This window comes from Chelon labrosus (assembly GCF_963514085.1).
Source record: "Chelon labrosus genome assembly, chromosome: 12".
Taxonomy (NCBI): domain Eukaryota; kingdom Metazoa; phylum Chordata; class Actinopteri; order Mugiliformes; family Mugilidae; genus Chelon; species Chelon labrosus.
This window is the reverse complement of record NC_140345.1, coordinates 25,417,567-25,442,487: the sequence shown is the minus strand read 5'-3', so window position 1 is coordinate 25,442,487 and position 24,921 is coordinate 25,417,567. Positions and strand designations below refer to the sequence as shown.

The following is a 24,921-nucleotide window of genomic DNA, read 5'->3' as shown; positions in this document are numbered from 1 at the left end:
GGTTTATTTTATGGCAGTGCAATGCCGCACATGGTCCAGCAAGGCAAGAAATGAATGATTGGACTTTGGTCCACGTGCAGCATGGCATCGCCTTGGTCTAATTAACCCCAGGGCCATAGTGGATGAATGGATTTCAGTATTTTTGGAAGACTGATCTGCAGAATGTGTTTCTTATCTTGTTAGCAATCAAACTACCCGGCTTTCAGACACACATTTATCAATCCAAACAGCTTGGATAGCTATTATATCGAGCAGCAAATTCTTGGCGTCAGATGTTTTTGCGAGATGGATAAGATTTAACACTTGTGCAGTGCTGTGTATCAACGCAGTGTCGATATTCCGAATTAAACCCATTAAACACCACCCTATCTCGTGTGTATTGTTCAAGAATCAGTGTTCGCTTTATGTATATAGCGCAAGTCAAAATAATAAAATATAGATCTGTCTGAGAAACTGAAGAGAAGAACAGTTTCAGTGAACTGTTGCAGCAGGACACCAGAGAAGTAACCACATCCATGAGCCATGAGATACACAGCATGGAAAATCCCAAGCACATGTACGTATACACACACACACACACACATGTCCTGAGCTGTGGACAATAGCTTACAGACGTGCAGGCATGGTCCTAAATTCAAACGGTATTTACAAGGAGACAAAAATAAGAACCATCCACGATATCTATTAGTTTATCAGTACACGTGCTTGTAGGAACTTGAGCAAGTGGCTGTTGTTCAAAACCATGTCCGCTTCTTTCTCTATAAACGCTGGGAAGCAGAGATAATGCGGCTGCAAGGCACAGAGAGGACCTAGGTGTTAGATATAACCACAGAGCATCGTGTAATTTATGAGACGGATCAGCAAGTTCAACTGCAAATCACCTGCTAATGTTAAACACATCCACTCATCAGAGCGGCCTAGCTTCACAGCATGTGCTCTCTTTTTATGTGCGGCGCCGAATTCAAATCTATTAGTCATGAACAATATCATTAAATGAACCAGATGTCACTTCAATTTAACATTAAGATAAACTGCATGCTGACAAAGTCAAAAAAATGAATCACTAAACACCATAAATCGCTGCCTCAGGCTGCTGATACATGAGGTGTTTCTGTTAATCTTTCTATACCTTCAATGTCAATAATCAGACACTTTAACAAATACTGTTAACGCACAACGCTACTGCTTTCATTTTTAAGAATTAAATTTAAAAAAATATTGTCATAAAAAACATATACATTTGTACACACTAAAAAAAAAAGGTGAATTCATTGCTTTAAATACCTGAACTTGAACTGTAACGTTCATTACCTTAAAATGTTGATATGAAATACACAAATGTTTGACTGGAAGACTCAGATTAATTAGTTTGCGTGCTTTAAAATGTATGAATTAAAAGCTATTATGCAAACACTCGCAATGCTCCTTCGACTCCCTGATCCCTGATCGTGTACAGAGTACTACAACAGGTCTGGCTCTTATCTCACGCTTACGTCTTTCCACTCTGATGGTTTTTGATGAACCTAATGGCGGCGGTCCCCCTCCACTATGTAGTCAGCAAGGGGCTAATGCACCAAACATGCATCTTAGTAACACAAAAGCATTACATTACTTAGCCTTGTTAGCTAAGTAGGCACTAATAACCGAGCCATTCCAAGTTAGACCTACTTTATAGGAACTTTTCAGCATTAACACATATTCCATGTAATCTAGTCAAGGTGTCAGAACTGGTTGTTAATTCAAGTGCTCTACACCCTCCATAGTGTAGGTCACTACATTGTTCAGCTAGATTAGGCCATACTACAAGATCAATATTCCCTGCCTCCCAAATTAAACCTCCCCTACCATGAGCATCTGAGAGATTAAGCTTTTGAGGCATGTGTACTTCCAGGGAAGAAAACTCCACTTTCAAGTCCATGTTCGTGCAGAACCTTCATCTGTGTGGGCTTATGACACATCGGGGTCACTCTTCAGAGCACATGACGAGGACGATGACGTGATGCAGATCCCTTGGAAAACTCTTGCAGGTCCAAAGGCAAATGGGAAAACAACTGGCAGCTCATATATCAATGTGTCACACAGATATACTGCCACACACACACACACACAAAAAAAAATCACCCTCGCAACAACCCAAACCTGAAAGCTAAATGGCTCAGAAGCATGATCAAACAAACATGACTACAGCTCACAATGTGGAGTTTGCATGTTCTCCCTGTGTCTGCGTGGGTTCTCTCCAGGCTGGTTAGGTTCATTGGTGATTCTAAATTTGCTGTAGGTGTGAGTGTGTATGGTTTCTCTCTCTGTGTTAGCCCTGAGACAGACTGGAGACCTGTCCAGGATGTACCCCGGCTCTTGCCCAATGACAGCTGGAATAGGCTCAAGCCCACCCCCTGACCCTCCAGAGGACAAGCGGTTACAGAAGATGAACGAATGAATGAATGTCTACTTGAGAGCCGTTTAAATGCATATCAAACATCTTTTCTTGTTACGGTTAAGTAATAACTCGCATGTTAATAAACTATTCTGTTGTGAATTTGTGTATCAGATGTCCACTGAATTTTACCTGACAGATTCTGATGGCGTTGTCCAGCACCGTCTTGGTATCGGTGTTGTAGTCGCTGCACGGCAGCTGAGCGTGGCTGAAGTGGGCCTGCAGCAGCAGGTGGGCCTTGGTGTGGGCGCTGTCATAGGAGTGGGGATTGACCTGCAGGGGGAGCTGCTGAGCCAGCTGGCTGTTCAGCTGGTCCTCATTGTGTCTGACAGGCAGTTCAGCGTACTCCTCTGCATCCTGAAGAGATCAAAAGTGGAACAAGAAGTCTAAAGATTTAAATCCAAGCATCTGGACTCTAACAGCTGCATGGGGCTTCCCACTTTTCTGCACCAAACCTGGTAAACAAAAAGAAATAAATCTGCAGTCGTGCTTATAAAGTCTACCAAGGGTTAGGTTTATATTCTACTTTTAATTTAGATTTCCAAGAAAGCTATACATAGAATAAAAAAAGATGTGAAAAGCCCTGGGTGGGTAAAATGATGATGATGGTTCATCCATCTCTTCTTTTAGCTGAGGCTGACAGTTCAGGTTTGTTTGTGGTTGTGTTACAGAGAGATGCATGGACACGCATGGCTCCTCTCCTCTAATTCACTCCAGTTCAACTTTGGCTAATGTAGCCCCATCAACAGGCTGCGATGGAGGCATTAGTCACAGCCCCCCCATCCCCCCCTCCGCCCCCAGCCTGGCTGTTAAGGCTTCATCCATCAATTACCGAACGCCAGTGTGTTTTTAAAAATCAGAACCTGAAAACGACCTGAGCGGGGTGGGGGCTGTGGCGAGGGACAGGAACAGGAATCAACTGATTTATCTTCCAGTACCACTGTGTCTGCACATGGCTGCGCTGGAGCGAAAGACTGTAGATCTTTCAGGAGGCATCAAAAGCAGAAACGCCACGCTAGCTCACATTTACAGAGAAGGGACAAAGTAAGAAAGGCAGGCAATTCATTAAAGTTAATTTATGTTGTCCTGAAAATGATTGGTTCGTATTTTAGAAGCTTATTTAATAGCTAAATAAGAATATGTTTAATTCCACTTCTGTTTTTTTTTTTTTGAAGTCATTGATATGGAAAAGTGATTCTGGTTTCAGACATCAATCTGTGAGGATCTGCTACCTTTGGTCTCTTTTATATGACTGAACATGAATTAAGTACCATTTGGGCTCGGACCAGGCAGAAAATGTTATGTGAAGACTAAAGTTTGGACTCTGGACTTTAAGAATTTAATTTTAAACTCCTTTTCGCAATTTCAGATTTAATACAATATGTTGTACTTTGTTATTTGTGGGAAAACGGCTGCAGTCAAGTGGGAACATCAAGACAACAGGTTAGATGATCGGACAGCTTGCAATCTAGTGGAGTTTACACAAACTTTCAAACCACTTTAAACCTAAAGGTGAGTATTAGGTGTGAATCATGGACTGTATATAAATATGGACAACGTGTCGCCACTTCCTTGCATTGGATAAAACTGACGCTATTTTCCCGGGGATACAGGCAGCGCCATCTTGCGAATTTGGAGCCTGAGTTTGATCAGTACGGTCCGAGAGTGGAGCCATGTGAAGCTGCGGTATCGATGTCCCGACCACACTTCCTCCAGCCCCACTCGCATTTTCGTTTAATTAAAACTGCAGCTGTACTCTAACTCCGCTCGTTACATTTGAACATGGATCAGCATTATATAAACTACCTAAAATGATAGAAACTATCTTTTAAAATAAATTATTTGATGTGTATTTTACTGTTTTATTTTGGCCCAAGTCCCAATCAACTAACATGGAGGAGATGGAGCTTATAATCTATACTGCAGCCAGCCACCAGGTGGAGCTCTACTTGCTTTGGCTTCACTTTGGAGAAGCAGTTCCACCGTCCATCTTCATACCGTCTATGGTCTGAATCAAGAATCACATGCTAGAGCCAGAAACAACAAGGGAAAACTGGCAACAAAAATTACAATAAGAATTGATTAGATCGATGCAGCTGCACAGATTCTGAAAACTGTGTGCACATAACTAAGACAAGAAGATGAGATCATCACAGATGCAAGAAAGGTGGTTGTGATCGATGTTTAAAAGGTACGAGTTTGGGTAATCATTTTACTACAACCTTTAATTTCTGGTTATGGTTTCTAACTATGATACCACGCCCTCTCGATCAATTGGGAGATGTTCTAATCTGGTGAGTAGGACGTAGTTTTAATGCTAGAATTCCTCTTAGATGCTTGTCGGATGCAGGTTTGACAAACTTTGTTTCATGCAAATGACTTCATTATGCTAAGACCGCCTTCTTTCTAAGCCGAGGGCAAATGCAGCAGAAAACGAACCAAAGGTAGGGACGGGTGGCGTAGTTCTCGGAGAGAAAAACAAGGTGTAAAGAGGGGGGTGGGATGTGGTGCTGAAAGGAGGTGTGGGTGTTGCTCATTAGTGGCCACACTGCAGCAATTAGGGGTAACTGAAGGAGCATGCCAGGGCTTTGTAGCTAACAGAGGGGGAGTGGAGGGGGCGGCGGGGTGACTGGCCTATTGTACTGATGCTTGCAGGGGGAGGGAGGCTGCCAGGCATGGCATGATTTGGTCTGCTTCCAACTACATGTCTGTAAAGGAGAGTGATGTTAGCTGGCTCAAAGGAGCCTCTTTCTCCCATATGTTAGCATCGTTATTTAACCACTGATGACAAGGAGAGAGGTTAAAGCAGAATGCACAAATACTTCCTAGAGGAGATCTAAAAACAATGAAACGCAACAACAAAAACGGATTTATAAATTACTAGTGCATGGCTTAATCTTAAAAAATGTAAGATCAACCTTTTGCCAAACTCAAACACATTGTTTTCCACCTGTTGTTTTAAGAAAATGTGTAGATCTTAGAATTTGAAGAATGATGACCTCTGCAGCAACAGAATCCACTGTGAATGATTATTATATGTGCTTACATATAAGCACATACACAGCGATGAAGGAGAGCAGCATGTCATCAACTCCCCCCTTCACTGAAACGTGTGAAACCTCCATGTCTCGTGTTGACCCCACTAATCAGAAGCCAGGTTGAGGAGGACCTCTGTGGGGTTGCACAAGGTCAGGCAGTAAAAGGAAGGGGGTTAATGAAGTGCAGACAGAGGTGCTAATTTGACCGGTGGGAGTAAAGCGTGTGCAATAACCCACCAGGATGCATGTATTTGCAAATGTCAGAAAGAGAAAGATGCAGTAACAAGGTATTCTGTATTAAGTTATTGTGCACAGATCAAGCAGTGGATGAATGCTTTAATGCCTTTTAAACGCGACCGTCGAGGAAAAGATCTCCAGTTGGCAAATACTATTAGTAGAGATGCGAGAAAAGAAAGAAAAGAAATAAAACTACAAGAATGGACGTGGGCCTTCTGAGGGTGTCCTGTGGTGTCTGGCAACAAAATGTTGTTACTGGGGGGGGGGGGGGCTTTGAGGGGAGGGGCCTCTGTGGATCATCCCACAGATGCTTGATCAGTTTGGGATCTAGTGAATTTGGAGGCCAGGTCAACACCTTGTGCTGTTCTTCATGTTTTTTTTTTTTTTAGTTGTTCCTAAAGTGTTTTTGTGTGTGTGCATCCTGCATCCTGCTGGGGATGGCTGCTGCCATCAAGGAGTGTCATTGCTATGAGGTGGGGGTGCCTGGTCTGGTCTAGGTGGGTGCTACATGTCTAAGTAACATCCACACCAATGAATGCCAGGTCCAAAAGTTTACTTCTCCTGTCAGTGGTTTTAATGTTGTGGCTGATCGGCACAGGACAATATTCAAATATTAATTCAAATTTAAAAATTAAAACGCATTCAATCTATCCGTACATAATGGAGGATCAGGTTAAACCTAAACAGTGTAACCTGATCTTCCATTGTGTGCTGTATGAGTAACAGGACAGACATTTAAAAGCGGCAGCACTCACTACATGGACAGCAAGTGGTAACAGAACAGCAGCAGCTGCACGTTCGCAGTGTGAAACTCACCGTGAGAACAGAGAGCAGCTCGTGGATGGGGAGCTCAGCCCTGAGCCGTTCTTTGAACATGCGGACGGTCTCGTGCCTCAGGTAGTAGTAGGAGGCGATGCGACCGTGAGTCAGAGGCTCAATGGTTCGATCGTCCTGAAGCGGTGAAGGGGAAATGAAAACATGACATCAGGCTGAACGCATCTGTGACATCTGACAGAATTCTTAAAATAAAACATACACACCTCTTTTATCTCTATGCAGTAAGAGCACTCCAGGTCCCGCAGGCTTTTCTCCACCAAGTTGGACAGAAATTTGTTAATGGACTCGTGGCTGATGTCTTCAAGGCTGTAATAACTGAACAACACATAGCACAGAGTGTTACTATAAAAACTAAAAAAAGGACAGCTTTGCATTCTTCGTGGTTGATTTAACTGTCCGCTGAGACCTTTAGTCAGGAAGGCTGAAGAAAAGAAATACTGCTGGACGTATTCTAGATGTGCTGAGCGAATCAGAGAGTTCAAACAAACAGATATTGTAGGTTGAATTCCACACTTGCTGCTGGCCATATGCACATCTAAGTAACCTGCATTTAAACATCATATACTGGTTTTAGAAACCTGTGTAAGGACAGGACAAAAGACTGGTGATATTTTCTTGAAATGAGAAGTGTGAACAGGTTGCAAACTGTCCTGATAAGTTGTCATTGTGTGGGCATACATCTATCCTGACATATTACAAAGAAAAGAGTCCAGCTTTCTGGGTTGACCAGGTTTTTCTCCCACTGTGCTGGCAGCAGTAGTGGACAAGAGCTTAAGTAAGAGTAAGATTCCTGATGATGGAAACTTAACGATGGCGAAACCTTTAGACCTATACAGTAAAAAACTAGAACCTTGGTCACACATTTGTGTTGCAGAGAAGAAGTTGCAGCCCAGAGAGAAACGAAAGCCCCTATCAGAAAATGACTCCCAGGTTAGAGAGTTATTACCTGAAACAAGACACACTAGTGGACGAAATGGGTTCCATGCTCCGCTCTGCTAAATAACAGTTACCACATGAGGCTACGCAGAAGTGTAATCATAGATAATCGTCATTAGCTCCAAACACCAATATTTGATCACGGTGTGTTCGGATCAAATCAAAGCAGACTAATTGTGGCTTCTTTGGTAGTAACAGATGCTGAAAAGCCTAAAGAGATGTTTGGTAAGCTAAATCTGTGTGAACTTTAATGAAAGACGTCTGCTGTAGCACTCCGTTTGGGAGGTGTGTTTCAACTGACGCAGAGGAGAACAAAACAACTCTGCACACAACTGGATAGTCGTCCAACCAATCAGAGACATCTTGTTGTAAACAAGTTCAAAAAGCAAGCTTGTTGTAAAGCCTGCCCAAATGATCTGATTGGCCAGGAAGATCTTTGCTGCAGCATAATCAGTTCCCAACATAACAACTGTAGAACAACTCTCGCTGCAAAAATGTAGTAAATATAAGTGTTAAAGAAAGGCAACTGGACTGGTGGGAAGTTGGGGTTTAAATGGGATCATCTGTGGGTGCTACCCATCAGAAACCCGCTTGACTGGTGTCTGTTAACGACTATACACCTGTCACTGGAGGAGACTGTTTGACCCTGTCCTCTTTCTCGAATGAATAGTACTCTAAATTTTGTTACATACTCTGCAAGAGTAAGAGAATTTTTTTCTTTTTCTTGAGGTGGCAAGAACAAGAACAAAGTTCTGGCCAGGTCATTTTATACTTCACGAGAAGCTCAAGTGCAGAACTCCTGGGAAGTCCTCATAGGGCCCTCCCACTGCAGCATACATCACACGCGCTAAGCATTGTGGGAATCTGACAGAAACAACTGGACGACGAGAGGCGCTTTTCTTATTTTAGGATGTCAGACAGTCGTTTTGACGACCTTGACCGACGAATCTCTGCCCATCCCTACCCAGGAGGGATCAGCGGTCACATAATACAGAGCAGTGTGGCTGCTAGCAACAAAATGGGATTGATAACTGTGTTCAATTGTCTCCGCCAGCTGATCCTCAAAATGAGCCACTGCACAACCGAAAAAGGGTGGGAATGACAGCATTTTCGCTTTTCCGCATTAGCCATGCTTACTTCCAATTCCTGACCAATCACAGAATAGTTAGTGGAAGATGATGTGTTGAGAACAAGCTGTGAGAACTCCTGAGAGAACGAGAATGACGTCTCTTCTTGCAGCCCTGGGAGAAAGAACTAATTTCTTGGTTCTTGCAGAGCATGTAACAAGCTTAATGATCCATTGTCAGTCAGAGGGTCCAGTCTCAAATGGGTAACACCCACAGATGTTCCTATTTAAACCCCAACTCCCCACCAGTGTGGCGAAACGCCTTCAGGAAATTCTACAAGTCCAGTTGCCTTTCTTTAAGGATTTTGGATAAACCAAGACCTGGATTACTGAGAACCTTCATAGGCATGCATGATACTGGATATGAATAAAATTTGGGGTTGAATGAATACCAAGTAAAGAAGGAATACTAGATATGGGTGTTTCACAGTTGCCTGCATAATGCATGTAAGCCAGGGCCCACTCAGAAAAAATCTCCCACTTCCTTTTTTTTTTTTTTTTTTTTTACACATTAAAACAAATGATATCCTCACGATTATCATAGAAAATCATTTATAGTGCAGTTGGGAGCAGGGAGGAGAAATCACAGCCTCATTTGAGGGCAGGAAGCAGCGTACGAGACGCGCGACAGCCGTATTTAATGCGCGTTTAATGTTAAGTATTTCTGCTATTCCCATCGCTCCGCATGTTAACAGCGCAGAAGTTCTGAGCACTGAATGCGTTTATTACCCGACATATTTTACAGGTCTTTACCGGTGGCATGGCCTGTCTGATTAAGTCAGGGCCATTAGCATCATAGCCATTAGGCTCCTGATGGCAGCGGGAGGAGGCTGTTTATGACACCCAAGAGACCGTGGGTGTGGGTGTGTTTCTGTGTGTACTTTCTATAGGAATCAAAGACTGAAAGCACCGCACAGAAAGGAGTGATAAATTTGCCGTGGGAGATATAAAACACAGCTGCATGGAAATAACACTGTCAGGAGGAATATGCACATTCAGAGGGACAATTTAAGGCACTGACGATCACCATTCATGGAATATGAAGCGAACGTAAGGGTGCAGATACACAACTGCTGATTAAAGAGCTTCCCATAAAGAGCAAATATGTCTGTCATACTGAAACCGACTTGTTTTGATTTAGTAGAAGACCTGTGGGCTTAACTTAGTGTCACTTGTAACTTGCACTTGTAAGTGCAAGTAATGTGACACAAAGAATACTGTTCTTCTACCTATCTTCTAGTGACTGCTGCTACAGGCATTCATAGGATCGGTTTAAAATCAAATCTGCTTTTTTTGTTTCCTACACATACAAAGAATTTGTTCTCTGCTTGTGGTTTGCCACTAAATCTATGTTCCAATCCTCAAACCCATCATCTTGCGGTTTGGGAAGTGACAGAATAAAAGAAAAGAAAATGAGAACACAGGTACAAGGAACTGAAATGGATTTCGAATTGTGAGGAGCATTGGGCTTATCCTGTAGAAACAGGGTGAGGAGTGAAAACTGTGAAGGTGTCAGATGAGGTAGTTCAGATGTCTGATTAGGAAGATTCTTGAGACACCTGTCTGAGAAGGTTTTCCAGGCAGACCCATAAGCTTGTTACATACGCTGCGAAAAGCAAGAAATTTGTTCTCGCTTCGAGGGCGGAGAGAACAAGAAAAAAGTTAGTTTTGGCCAAATTTATGCGTCGTGAGAAGTCCTCATAGGGCCCTCCCACTACAGCATACGTCACACACGCTAAGCATTGTGGGAGATGCGGGAGATGGATGATTGCTTTGTAATGACCGTGTCCGTCGGATCACGCCGTTCATTCAGCAAGCACCCACACACAGTACGCCGATCTCTACCAATTAGCGGTCACACTGCGAATATTAGCATCTGGGAGCTCACATAGCATTTATGCATTAACCACATGCCCACTTCCAGTTTTTGACCAATCGCAGAATAGTAACAAGACACCACGCGAGAAAAAAGTTCTGCACAATTGATGTGTCGAGAACAAGCTGCGAGAACTCCCAAACGAGGGCTGCAAGAACAAATTTCTCACGTCTTATGTAACAGCCTATAAGAAACTAGGATGTACGGAGATGGGAGTCTTAATTTGAAATCACGAAATCACATGGATATCAGAAAAGTAGAACCAAATTAATGAATGGAAGACATTTAATGCAATTTATTCTTCCTAGCTGCAAATACTCTCTATGCAAAATATCTACTGTTAATTAAAACTGTGAGTGTGATAGAGTCACAGCACTATTAGGAAAAACCCATGATTATATATTATTAATCTGAATACTGCTAGATAATGATAACAATACTACTATTAGCCACTGTAAGTTGTTGCTGTTTTACTTCTATTCTTTCATCTAAAAAGTGTATTTGAAATTACTTTTGAGGCCTTTCAACTTTCTCTACAGTCCAGAGGGAGCTGGTAAGGGAACAGTGTTATTCAGCCCTGGTCTGCTTCAAAACCAGGTGTTCAGATGGTTCATACTAGCCAAAGATGATCATAAATGCTGCCTGAGGCTTTCCGCCAATAAAGAAAACGCTAAATCCTTTCAGTTGTTGTAGCTGAAAATTGTCAGACATTGAATATCATCCCCCAAAACCCCCAGCTTGAAACCAAATTGATCAGTATCAGGTTTCACAGGCCTGTATTTGTATTATCCCACTGCCTCGGCCTCATTCAGTCAATGGTAAATCGTGAGCTGACGGGCGTGCAAATACCAACAGGCTGGAATGCTCTGGAATGAACTCTGTCTACACTGCAGATGTCTGACAGGAGAACATGGCACTCCTCTGACCAGGGTGTACAACTACAGGCCAAAAATGAGTTTGCTTTAGTTGTGATCTCCAGGAACTACTACTGCCGGTAAAGGTATTTGGTGCGAGCAGGTTCTGCTAACCTGGGGTTCATCACCAGCCGCCTGAAGAAGTACGTCCAGGTGATGTAGTCCATGGCGTCCTGTTTGGATGAGATGGTTCCTGCAGCAATCTCAGCATTCAGATGGTCTGACAGCACACTGAGGAGGCTGGGGATACAACACATTAGAATTACTAAGTGTAAATACACAGACGATTTTGTATTTGTATTTCATTTTCTATTTTTTGTACTTATTAAATGAAATACAGCTGCTGCAACACTGCAAATTTCCCCACTATGAGATAAATAAAAGATGATCTTATCGCATCTTAAATGGTGAAAAATCTGGTTCTTCGTGTGAAAACGTGGTTCTATCCGTGTTTCAAACTATTGTAAATGAATAAATTTGGGAATCTGAAGATGAGAATTGGCACGACTCTGGGATACGATGATGTACGTTGTTGTTTCTAAAGGCTCATTTAAAGTACTGCAGGACATAGACTCCGTAACCTACGTACGTAGCCTATGCCGGTGCGAGCCATTCATACTTGTGCGCTCGTCAGTCTGGCTCGGTCTGTAATAACTCCAGCCAAACACTTGTCGGTGCTGTGACTTTTTTGCCAGTCGGGTTAATCTTTCTTTCTACTTCCTCCTCCACTTTCAACAATGGTGACTGAAACTTACGCTGAAATTTCGCCCAAAGACGAGTCGTACAAATGTATGTATGTCTGAACCTCCACAGTTAACCTTTCCTCGATGTGTTCCATCTTTATTGATCCAAAACAATCAGTTCGGACCAATCACAGCTCTTGCAGTCTGCGTCACCGCAGCACATAGTTACATTGTTGGGTAGATTAACTGATTGCTGCCCAGTGACAAGCATTAAAAACTAAAAACCACAAACTTCTGTCATGAAATTTGTCAACAGAAGTTATGCTGTGCTCCCATTTAAAAAATAATATTTCTCCTGTTGTAAACTGAAAAGCTACAAGTTTTGGATTTTTTTCTTAATATACAGTAAAGTTCCTGTTATGAACCTCGGGAGCAGACAAAGTTATGGGCCATGTGGTGCTACAACTCAACTGTTCTTGTCACTTTAAGTTCTGATTCAATTCAAGTGTATAGCATTAATAACTATACATATTGTCTTAAGATGCTTAAAGGAAATCAGAGCCTGAAACCCCCAGAGAATTACAAGAGACAGGGATAATGACTAAAAAACTGACTAAAATAATGGATGGAGCTAGCATTCAAAGTATTAATTGTAGAGATGTTTAGTGGCTATATATACACATACTTGTAAAGTTACTGTTATAGGGACAAATAGAAGCATAGTGTCATAAAATGTCGATCAGTTCTACATCATTTTCCTCTACCTCTGCCATAGATCTTATTTGGATAACACTCTCTGCAAAAGACACCCGGCTGCATGCTGTATTTTACTTGGAATTCGTGAAATTTACAAAAGCACACAGTTATTTAGTGGTTTGTGTTAAAAGTTGTCTTTCACATCACTCTCCCTTGTATTTTTCCCCCCATAAGTAAAACCCTACTATACACTGAGGCGACCTGCTGAGAGATATTGTTATTGTCAGTGACATAGATGGATGCAGAACACGTGGAACTGATCACAGTTCACGGTGTCATGTGGAGCGCACAGATGTTGCAGGTGTAAAGACACGTGGCTGTTACCTGGACTCTACAGGGAAGGGCTCATAGAGGAACTTCTTGTAGAAATCCTTCTTGATGTCGTGGACCAGAATGACCGCTTTGCCCTGGTCGTCAAACTGTGGACGACCTGCTCGCCCCATCATCTGCAGGACATCTAGACACATACACACAGCACATTGTAGAACCATACTTTATATATATTTAGGTATTTATAATATAAAATTAGTAGAGCCAAGAGATTAACACAACTGTAATGACTGCAAAATTAGGATTCACCACTTAAATGTTTCATTAAGGGATAACTCATTACAATTGCTGTATTACACAGTTATAATATAAACTTCCACTCTCTGGTAAATTGAAAGAAGCTTGAAATACCTAATAGCTGTGGCATATGTACCTGTAATGGGATAGTCCACATAGCGCCTGGATTTGCCATCAAAGTATTCAGTTCCCTTGACGACCACCAGGTGAGCAGGGAAGTTGACCCCCCAGGCCAGAGTGCTGGTGGCAATCAGAACCTGTTGACATTTTTAGCATTTCACACAAGTTATGTGAATGGAAAATAAACAAGGTATAACATTTAAACCAGCTACGCAAGATAAATTATAATACGAGTGTGCATGTGATTTATATATCTGACCACATCGTCCTAAAGCTCATACATTTAAGTACACAACACACGTATAACTTCTCGCATCTATGTCAAGTTTTCAGAACAGGTCTGGTGTACAACTCATACCTGGATCTTGCAGTTGACGAACAGCTCCTCCACAGTCTTTCTGTCTCTCTCGTGTAGGCCCGCGTGATGCATGCCGATCCCGAACGCCAGCGTTAGCTTCAGGTTGGAATCCCTGACTGTGGCGATGATGTGCTCTATCTGCAGACGAACAAGAGCACCACCACCGTCAGATCAGTGAAAAACACGCTACACCTGCTCCAAACTAACTACAATCACGCTATGGACATGTTAAAAGAGCAGCTTGCAGATTTTCAACTGTATTTCTATGAATTTGAATTGGGAATACAGTGTGAAGAGAAACATTATTTTAATGTTCTATGTGTGTTCAGGGGTTCAGCTTCCAAATCTGTAGTTCCTCAAGTAACCAGGGGCCAACATTGTTTCAGAGTAATTTATGGAAGGAGATGCACTTGACAGAGCATTGGCTGACTCAGATAGAAAGCTTGGGTGTTTATTTTTTAATTTTTTTTGCACTGGTGAGAGCAGCTGCAATAGCCGTGCAAAATGTACACGACAGACTGGGAAACTGAGCTTCAGGGACTGGTGGAGCATTTGGAGCTACCTGGCATTTTGTCGTGTGCTGTTTTTGTCGCACATCTACGCTGAGGCAAAAAACTTGAGGGAGCTTGTGTGTATTTGATTTACAGCGAATGAATGTTTTACTCCTCACTTTGGACAGAGGTTTGTACTCTATGCTAGAGACCTTCTTCATGATCCCAAATTTAACTGGAAAACAGGACACAGACCTGCAGGACAAAGACAGCAGGTGAACACTAGGTGAGTAGCTTTCCTCTGATTTCTATTTAAGAGTCTTGCAAAAAATGCCATTTAATAAATATAGCTTTAAATTCAATTTCCAGTAAGGTGGTCTACATACCAGTAAAAAGACCAGATGACTAACTTAATTAAATTCTAATCTTAAAAAAGATTAAGTTGCACAGAGGCAGAGGGGACGACATGCTGGAATAGAACCTGTGTGGACTATAGCCTCAGTCCATGGGCCGCCTGCTCCAAAATATTCCAACTAATAAATTACAAAACTGGATAAGAGTTAGGGATAAGTCAGGAGCAGCCCCGTGAGAAGGAGCTGGGAGTCTCAGGCAGCAGCGAAAGGAAGGAAGAAAGAGCTGTCAAGCCAGAGAGGGGATTTGGGGCAGCGGGTGACCCCCGGTGAGAGTTAAGCAGCCATCACCAGAAGCCTGTCAGTCAAACAGCACGGAGCTGAGCCGTTACATGGCCCGTGTAGAGAAGCAGCAGGCGGCGGCAGCATATATCAGTGGAACACACGCACAGTGTCTGGAAGGAGGGGGCGCTTCTGTGCACACACATACAGCAACTGGGCCTATGATAAAACACACTACGTACATGAACCGAGAGAGGGAATCTGCTGGGATCAGGAAAGCAAAATCAGGTCTTTGTAATGGTTCAACTTGTATAATGTTAAACTCAAAGAGATTCCCGCTGAATTAATAACGCTACTCCAGGTAGGCGGAGCTTATGACCTATACTGCAGCCAGCCACCAGGGGGAGCTCTACTTGCTTTGGCTTCACTTTAGAGGAGCAGTTCCGCCGTCCATCTTTATCTACAGTCTATGGATTCACAAATGATAATGTCAACCAGTAAATTAATCACTGACTAGTTGTTGCACATCTACTATAAATCGCATATTAAAATGCACATTACATGACAAAAAAAAAAAGGGAAGGGAATACACTATGCAGAATATTCTTAGTAGACAAGAACAAACACACACGCTCTCACAACTAAAGCCTGCTAAAGTTGCTGCTGAGCTGAGCAATCGCTGGCTCCCATCTCACACTAATCCTAAAGTATGAACGGACGGTATAACGGAGCATTACACCGGCTTTTGCGTCACAAGTTCTGTTGAAGTCCGTCTGTAGTTATACTTAATCCAGCTCTCAAACAGCGACAGTAGGAGGGAGAGCAAGCAAACAAGAGCAATCCCGTTCAAACAAAACACATTAAAACAGAAGGGACACATGAGAATATCACGTCTGAACATGGCTTCATCTAGTGTGTCAGTTTGCTTTGACTCTTTGGCATTGGAAACTGTTGACCACAGAGCCCAGTACCAGCCAACATGTGCTAAATGTGGAAGCACAAAGTCAAGCAAGCTGTAGTGAGACACTGGATTTATCATCTAGACTGACATGACTGTACAGAGTCAGAGCGGATATTGTAGCTACAGTAGTTGTTGGAGTGCCTTCACAGTAGCTGCAATGTCACCCTTTCCAAAATGAGAACACATTTGACTGGATTCTGGGCTTGGAGTCACGCTGAATCCATCCCTTACCGTCCCTTAAGGTATCCCGTATGGACAAACAGAGAACTAATGCTGCCGCTCCTCCTGTGTAGACGCTGTGTTAGCATACCTCTCTCTCGTCCTGGTGCAGCCACTGTTTGGGGTTGTCCTCCGTAGCCAAGTAAGCGATGAGGTCCAGGGCGGTCAGGCGGGTTTGCCTTCGCGACGACACAAAGATCAGCACTGGCTTGGCCGGGGAGTGACTGCGTATTGCTGCAAAAGACCAAGGTACAGGGTTTTCAGGGTTTAATTTATTGTGCGGTGATTATTTCAAAGTGTTTTAAGCTGCATTTTTTTTTTCACACACCCACAAACATGCAAAAAATTTGAAAACAAAGATGGTTTTTCCATTTTTGTCACTGTCTCATGAAAACCAGCAATGTGCATTCAAAACTTTATTGATCAGTCTCTTCCAAACATATAATTGATGTGTATAAATAGAAATAAAAAGAGGACTGTGTCTGAAAACAAAATGATTTCAACTTTTTTAATATTTATGCATTTAATAATAAATAGTAATAAATAGTATTTGTTTATTACTAAATGATAAAAATCTGGATTATCATTCAAATATGCATAAAGACCATGCACGCTGTCGACGTCGAGCTGTACCTTGAAAGGTGGGCTTGTTCATGCTGGCCATGCGGGGGCAGTAGTGTTGTCCTGGGAAACCGTGGATGTGGACTTCAAGCGGGACAGGGCGAACAGATGGACGGAAGTTAAACAAACCCACCTGTTAGACAAAGACGGGTGGGGGCAGAGGGGAAAAGAAAGCAGAATGCACATATCACTTGACCGAAAAAGAAAGACAGATTTAATGTGAGCAGCTGGCAACGCGAAGCCCCATCTGGCCGCAATGTGAACTGTCTCTCAGTGTCGCCGAGACACAGAGCAGCAGGCCACTGCTGGATTCTGCTACGTATGTGCGTAGCCTGTGATGTGCCTGCTGTGTTTATTGTGTGTTAAGGTGTTACGGTCCGGTGTGTGAACCAGAAGTGAACTGAAACTGTGTGGTAGGATGTCGTAAAGTGTGCGTCGCATTGTTTGGCGGGTTACTCCGTCGAGGACAGCTGTATGTCTACAGACGTCTTAAAAGCCTTGATAATGGATTGAGCGGCTACAATTATAGCAGCTCCGTCCCTGCAGCAGCCAACCAGACAGATTTATGGATGGCGGGCAGCCAATGTCGTTTGCCAGCGCCTTCACTCTACAGCTCTGGCAGAAGACAGAATGTCAAGCTACAAAATTGTGAAACGTGATGAAAAAAAAAAATACAGGGATTTTATGATACTGTATATTAAACGACAGCAATGACCTAAAATATTAGTAGTCAAGAAACCATATGTCGATTTTAGTTCAGGGGCAACACACAGCCCAATTTGATCTCAAAGGGGCTAGACCAGTAACATAATAGTAGTAATAACGACAACTTTTCCTTTTGTTTTAGTGCAAAGAAGTACAAGTACATTGTTTAGATGTTTACATTTAATGAACTGTCCTTTTACAAAAACATTCCACGAACAACTGGAAATATTTTAGGAAATTTTAGTGCAATTTCAGCGCATTGCTGACATCTACAGTTTAGTTCCAGGTCTCACTGTTGTTGTCATGCCTGCAACTTTTCCTAAAAACAGTGTGGACCCCTAGTGGACAGATTAGGAATAGCAGTTACTTTTAAAGCTAAAATCCGTCAAGGTTCTCAATCATCCAGGTCATGGTATAGCGAAAAAGTGTTTAAAAAAGGCAACTGGACTATAGGTAAAGCTAAAAAAGCTGTCCTGTGATAGACTGGCGACCCCTTTCTTCTCATTCCTGAGTGACCACTGCCTCACTGTGACAAAACTGACAGGGAAACCAAGAGCAGAGTCCAGTTAGCTGATGAACGGATAGAGAGATAAGCTGACTTATAGATGGACCTCATTGATCTCACAAGTTTTTATGTTTTAGCATCAATCAACAAAAGAATGACAAAATTTAAATCAGAACTGCTGACCTGAAGACCTAGAGTGAAACATTTGTTATATAGGACAATAAATACAAAAGATTGTCATAGTCTTTTACGCACTTGGAAAAATGACAGCATTTGCAGGTTACATATAACTTCATGTAGGTGTGTAACCTATTGGTAATGGCTCTCGGTATAGAAACACATCGGTTGAATCTTCTCTCTCTGTATATCCATCCACAGTCTAAAACTGAAGCATGGCATCCACACACAGACTGTGGACGATTACAGAGATTCTGGGCCAAAAGTATGTGTTTATATCTCAGTTGCTATTATTATTATTATTATACACATGGCATCTGATATGAAGATACGTAAAAAGAATGAACAGTAAAAACACACAGCTAGCTGAAGACTGTGGCTACCGGCTAGCTTCCCTGCAGCAGCGTTCTTCTCACGAACAAAGAAAACCTGAATCTGAACTTTTTCCTAAAAGAAGGGAGCTTATGAAGTAAAATACTCATGCAGTGTATTGTTTTGGTGCTGACCTGTCCGATTCCAAGCCAGTCAGCGAGGTCTCGAGCGTTGGCCAGGGCTGTGGACAGGCCGACCACTCGAACGCTCTTGGAAGTGTGAGACGAGATGAAGTTGGTCCTGGACACGATGACCTCCAACACTGGACCTCTGTCCTCCCCTGGAAACAGACACAATGGTGCAGCCCAGTCAGGATGTTAAGGTGTATTTTAGTGCCATCCATACTAGTATGGACAGGAATACTGAATTAAATCTAGTTAAGTGAGCTCCTTCGGGTTTGCTGAGGACTCTTACCCAGAAGGTGGATTTCATCAATGATGAGAATAGCAACTTTCTGAACGTAGCTTCGGTTCTGCCAGCTCCTGCTCACTCCATCCCACTTCTCAGGCGTGGTGACGATGAGGTCGGCCTGCGCTATGGCTCTCATGTCTGGGGTCACATCGCCCGTCAGCTCCACAACCCTTCACGCACGTAAGAACACGGAAACACTGTTTTCACACAATTCCAGTCTGGTACTTTTGAATATAGTGCCGAGCGTGTCCGTCTTCTCTTACTTCCTCCCCAGCTTCTCTTCAATCCTGATCTTCCAGTCCTCAATCCTCTCTCTCACCAGGGCTTTCAGAGGAGCGATGTACACCACCTAAGCGCACGGCAACATAAAAGTAAATCAACAATAAATGTAAGAATTTAATGAAAGAGGTGCGGCCTTGTTTAACTAAGCTACATGCCAATTTGCCAATTTTCTAAAGGGTTGAGCAGATTTCAGTCTTGTTTTTGCTGATTCTGTTTCTAATGTAAATAACACTCAATAATGGTGACCAATTAAAAAGTCAGCATTGAGTCAGAACATCTTTAAATAAATCTCCTTACATTATACTCAACAGAAACACAGACAACTAGACAAACCTTAGCGGATGGATACTTGTTGAAGACCCGGAACATGGCCATCTCTGCTGCGATGGTTTTTCCAGAGCCTGTCGGTGCTCCCAGCAGGACGTTGGTATCGGTGTGGTACAGCGTGTGAAAGATCTGGGTCTGGATGGGGTTGAAGTGAGTGAACTTGTACAGGCTCTCAAACTCTCGGTTGCCCAGGGCTGTCACTGGCAATGGCTGCAGGTCAAGGAGCTCTGGGAGGTTTAGAGAAATAGGAGATAAATCTTTAGATCCTCAAATTATACTAGGTGTCAACATCCATAAACACCATGAGTGTTTTAAGTGTTCATCACATGCATGAAGGACCTTATTCCATTCTCCCTTAACAAATCGCACCAGCTCATCTACACTACAAGGTTTTCAAACATGGACCTTAACCTAAGCTCCCCTCGTAGATTCTCAATGGGACTGAGACCAGAACCAACTCCTATGTGCGCTCTTCCAGGAAGACCGTATCCCTTCAAAATGTCAGCATAATACTCTTTCAAACATTCAAACATTTCAAACAAGGTTTCCTAAAACATTATGTCCTCACCACTATGTTTAACTGTGGGGACTGTGCCTCCCCTTGTTAAACAAAAGCAACCAATCTGTGGGCCTGAACGGATCCAGTTTTGTCTCAGACTATAGGACAAACTCTGAAAACTCATCCCCACATTTTCAAATGGTCACAGTCAAACTTCAGTGTGGTTGTGAAGTATCGCTGTATGAAAACTGGATATTTTCTTACGGTCCAGGTCAAAATTTGACTCACCTCAAGCGTTTCATAATTTGAAAAAAATGTGGTTTATTGGCCATGGATTCAGAAAAGAAGGGAGCAATATATAATAATTAGTTGAGAAGAAGTTGGCTAAAAATGTGTATTAGGTGACACATTTTATTTTAGGCTTTATAAATAGTCAAACAGAACGGGTCACGCAACTGTGATATGATGAAAAGCTCTCAGAGCAGTCTTGTTTGAAACCTCTAGTCTAAAAGAAGCCAGTTAAGCATCGGTCATCTTTGCTTAAATCCAGGGGTTCTTGTTAACATTGTCACCTGCAAAGTCTTGGATATACTGCACTCAAAATACAGAATTTGTGAGGATACAGGGAAATGGGTGGCAGTGACAGCATTTCCCATAAAATAGAGACTGAAACTCTAAAACCCCAGTTCTCACAACTGGGATGTGTGCGTACCTGTATGCGGTGGGTGTCTCTCAGGTAAAATGAGGTTCTGAAAGTTGATGATGCAGACTGCTTCGGCCCCGAGCCAGCGGTCAGACACCGCCTTGATGTAGTACTGGGAGGGCAGCGGCTCAAAGATGGGGATAGTAAACACTATGTGCTGTGGCTCTCCTGTCACCACCTGGAGGGAGGAACACACACTCAAAAAATGTCCTCTTTGAGTCAGCTATGATCCGAGAGACAAAACTTACCTGCTTCTTCTGAAGGAGGAAGTACTCAGAGTGGTAGATGTGGTCATTGATGGGATCTTCCACCCATAGCCACCATGGCTCACCTACTGACCCGTGCACCTGAACCATGGAGAAGGAAAAATACAACATTAAATGTTTTAATTCACTCTGAGCTTTTGCTCCTGCAATTTGTGGATTACTGATGGACTCTGCGTCCGGTACATAGACTGTATAAAGATGGAAGACTGAACTGCTCCTCAAAAGTGAAGACAAAGGAAGTAGAGCTCCCCCTGGTGGCTGGTTGCAGTATAGGTCATAAGCTCCACCCGCTCCATGTTAGTGGATGGGACTCGGGCCAAACTAAAACACTAAAATAGACGTCAAATAATTTTTTTCAAGGATGGTTTCTGTCATTTCAGGTAGTTAATATAATGTTGATGAATGTTCACGTGTCAATTTTTTGGATAAGTTTTAGAAATAGGATGTGACATAAGGGCGACCACCAGTTGCCATGGAATTTGGTGACACGCAAGAGGTTATATTTTAAAATATTAATAGCACAATATATTAGCACTGTGCAATTCCAATGCAATAAACTGAAGATTTCAAAAAAAAAAAAAAAAAAAAAAAAAAACACTGCCAATTAAACTGAACAGTAATAACGCTGAAAGAGCCGTGGCACCACGTATCATAATGATCCAGTGTGGTCTGTTTCCTGAGTGCCATCAGGGAAGCGGCTCATGTGTCGATACATGTGTCCTGGCTCTGCGGCCGGATCACAGCTAAGCCAGCCAGTGTTCCATTACCACTCTCCCATGATTGGAGCATGCATCGCTAATCGGACATAAACATTCATCTTCATATTCGGCCGCGCTACAATGAGCTTCCTATTCCGCAGCAGATTCCACGACAAGCTTCGGACTTAAGCTTCCCATGATCCCCCCCTCTGGCCCTCTCTGCCCGCAGAGGTAGGACACGCCGGCGGGGCCCCGGCTCTCGAGGACAGATGGAGATTCCACGGCTCAAACAATAAGAAGGTAAGAGGGGAAGCTTTTCATTTTGGTGTTAGAAATGATTCTTTACTGCAGAAGGGGCGCTGCTAAGGAGAGTAGGAGAAACATGGTGGCATCAAAATCCCAGGACTTCCTGTTTTGTAAGATAAAGGCTCCAAATATATATATATGTATATAAACCTTGTTCACCTCTTTCAGCTCCATGAGACTGTCACCATAATAATATTTCATACTGAAGGGGTAAAAAAAAAAAAAAAAAAGTGCATTTCATTCGTGTTGACAGCAGCAGTATGGTCGTCATTTACCTGGTCGTTCCAGCGAAAATCGGGCGTGACCACAAGGCGAACTCGCAGGACGGTGCGTGTGATTGGCTGAATGCTGGCCTCCATCGTGATCGCGGGAATCTGGTGGACGCACTGTTTGACGGTCAACCCGATGTTGACATGGTGCAGCATGTGCCCTGTGAACAGTGCAAAGCAAATGTGGCCTCAGTAGAGCACATTTACAAACAACAGCATCAAATACTCATATGAACAGCTCCAGCATAGTTGGACTTCAGTTCTTCCTCCTCCTTCCAATAGGACAAGAGTCAGTCTGACTCGCTCTGTAACAACACCACCCAGACGCTAGTTGGCGCTGTGACTTTTTTGCCAGTCGGGTTGCCCCGAAGACGAGTTACGGTCTGCATAGGGTCTGGGCTGACAACCGTAGCCACGGCGTCAAATGGACGCAGATGTCTAAACCGCCTATAAGTGCAATTGGGAAACTTTTAAAGTGGAAAAAAATAAAATAAATGTTGGAAATCAATGTTGGAGAACAAAATATGGCTTGACAGTGAAATTGTGCACTGTTTGAGAATCTACGCTTGGGGGCTCTGAGTGTGTTCCACTGTAGTTTAGACAGCCTGAATATAAACAGTGATGTAAAGAAATCGGCTCTTTTTACCAATCTCATCCTTCCTCATTTCCTTCAGTTTGTCCACAGTGAGTTTCTTCTCCTCCAAGCGGTTCAGCACAATGTGGCTCAAGTTGGAGAACTGCCGGAGAGGGTGGGCAAACCCCCACAGCCGCTTGTCAATCACCTTGCAGAGGGTGAGCAGTCGGTAGGTCATGGCCGGCCACCGCTTCCTCAGGGCGATCTCGAACAAAGCCCTCACAATGCGAGCGGCGTTCTGCGAGAAGTAACAGCAGATTAAAATCAATCTTTTGAGGTTCTCCTTCAAGACAGCGTCAGCTTTAACACTAAACTTTATACTTGGGATAAAACAACTGGGAAATGATTTGCACCGGAGCAGAATAACTTGCAGCAGCTGTGTGGTACATCGTGCTTTATACAGGCGATTAATCATGTGTGATCAAGAGGAGGTCTGGTGTGGCTCGGGCGTGCAGGTTGGCCACAGCTGTGCACTGATGGATTGCCGTGTCAGTTCTTTGGAGGAGGAGGAGTTAGATGGCAGCGTCGCTCGCTGATAGACTGCTCAAGTCTGGTCAGGCTGTGATTGATTCAGTCAGGTGTTAATGTGATCTGATTGTCCGGTGAATGCACTCTGGTGGTGAGCCATTAAAGTCTGGCCGGTGGTCCGACTGGACACAGCAAGGACTAGAAATCTGGGCAGATTACATGAGCTCTGACATGGATTCTGTTAATCCTTGCAGGACTCTTCTGCATTTCAACCGAGATCCAGTTTCTTCAGCTGGTACGCCACTGTTTCCTCTGATTTCAAACACAAAGGTGGCCCTGAAACTATAAAACCAACTGGATTCATACCCCTACAGTAGCTTTACATCACATCTTTATAGATGATGTGTTAGGTGCTTGACAACCTCTTACCACAATGACAAGTTACACACACACACACACAAAAATACAGTTCATGATTCATCTTTGTTTATATTTGTAGGTGGATTTTAGTATCAGGATGTCACTAAATGTTTTTCTACTCAATATGGATAGCAGAGAACAGTGTGGTCTGTTTTAAAGAAGTTTAGTTGGAGGTTTAAAGGTTAAAAAACTACGCAACTACAATTACTTAGTAATTATAATGGTCCCCTGTAGTAAATGTATCATATATATTAGTGCAAATCTGCTTTGCTGGAAAGAAATACCTATGTGCATATAAGTTAAATACACTACACCGATCAGGCATAACATTATGACCACCTTCCAACAGAATGTTGTTAATGGGGGGCTTTGGGTCTTATGGGTTGAGGGGAGGGGCCTCTGTGGCTCATACCACAGATACTTGATCAGTTGGGGATCTAGTGAATTTGGCTGCTGCCATCAAGGAGTGTTATTGCCATGGTTGCTATGGGGTGGGGGTGCCTGGTCTGGTCTAGGTGGGTGCTACATGTCTAAGTAACATCCACATGAATACCAGGTCCAAACGTTTCCCAGCAGAACAATGAATTGTCACAAGAAAATCAATGTCATTCACTTCTCCTGTCAGTGGTTTTAATGTTGTGGCAGATCGGTGTATGTTAAAGAGGAAAACAAGGTTTGAGTAACTAAGGTTTCACCCAAACAAGTGAACCTTAGGATACTCAAAACAACACTTCAGATCTGCCTCCTCAGAGTTTGCGTTACTGTTTTCATACTGGTGTAAAGGGTGTAGGTGCTCTCACCTGTGCCACATACGACAGGTCTGAGATGAGGGAGAAGCTGTCCACCTCTCCCCGGCCGATGTAAGTCTGCAACAAGATGTTGACCTTCCCGTAGCCGTTCTCCACACCACCTGCAGCCGGAAGCTCGCAGTAGCTGGACAGCATCTGCTCCAGCTCCTCCATCTCCTCCTCACGGACCTGCCAACGCACACCACCCGTATGATGTATGACGCACTGCTCTTCTTATATTATAACAGAGCTTGAAGGGGCTTTCAACCACAAACTGTGGGTAAT

The 24,921-nt window shown here is 43.1% G+C and overlaps 1 protein-coding gene across 2 annotated transcripts in view; it reads right to left on the bottom strand.

Moving 5' to 3' along the window:
* ascc3 (activating signal cointegrator 1 complex subunit 3) overlaps nt 1–24,921 on the bottom strand; it is a 131,612-nt gene that overhangs the window by 5,517 nt on the left and 101,174 nt on the right. For both annotated transcript variants that reach the window (XM_084557524.1, XM_084557523.1), the window contains 18 exons: nt 24,649–24,825; nt 22,973–23,198; nt 22,333–22,487; nt 21,036–21,134; nt 20,797–20,965; nt 19,592–19,812; nt 19,240–19,325; nt 18,980–19,146; nt 18,700–18,845; nt 16,819–16,939; nt 16,277–16,419; nt 13,883–14,020; nt 13,541–13,661; nt 13,162–13,294; nt 11,513–11,638; nt 6,750–6,861; nt 6,526–6,660; nt 2,567–2,791 (listed from right to left, as the gene is read on the bottom strand). In XM_084557524.1, the coding sequence (XP_084413650.1) occupies nt 2,567–2,791; nt 6,526–6,660; nt 6,750–6,861; nt 11,513–11,638; nt 13,162–13,294; nt 13,541–13,661; nt 13,883–14,020; nt 16,277–16,419; nt 16,819–16,939; nt 18,700–18,845; nt 18,980–19,146; nt 19,240–19,325; nt 19,592–19,812; nt 20,797–20,965; nt 21,036–21,134; nt 22,333–22,487; nt 22,973–23,198; nt 24,649–24,825 (2,700 nt within the window). The remainder of the gene's footprint in view (nt 1–2,566; nt 2,792–6,525; nt 6,661–6,749; nt 6,862–11,512; nt 11,639–13,161; nt 13,295–13,540; nt 13,662–13,882; nt 14,021–16,276; nt 16,420–16,818; nt 16,940–18,699; nt 18,846–18,979; nt 19,147–19,239; nt 19,326–19,591; nt 19,813–20,796; nt 20,966–21,035; nt 21,135–22,332; nt 22,488–22,972; nt 23,199–24,648; nt 24,826–24,921) is intronic.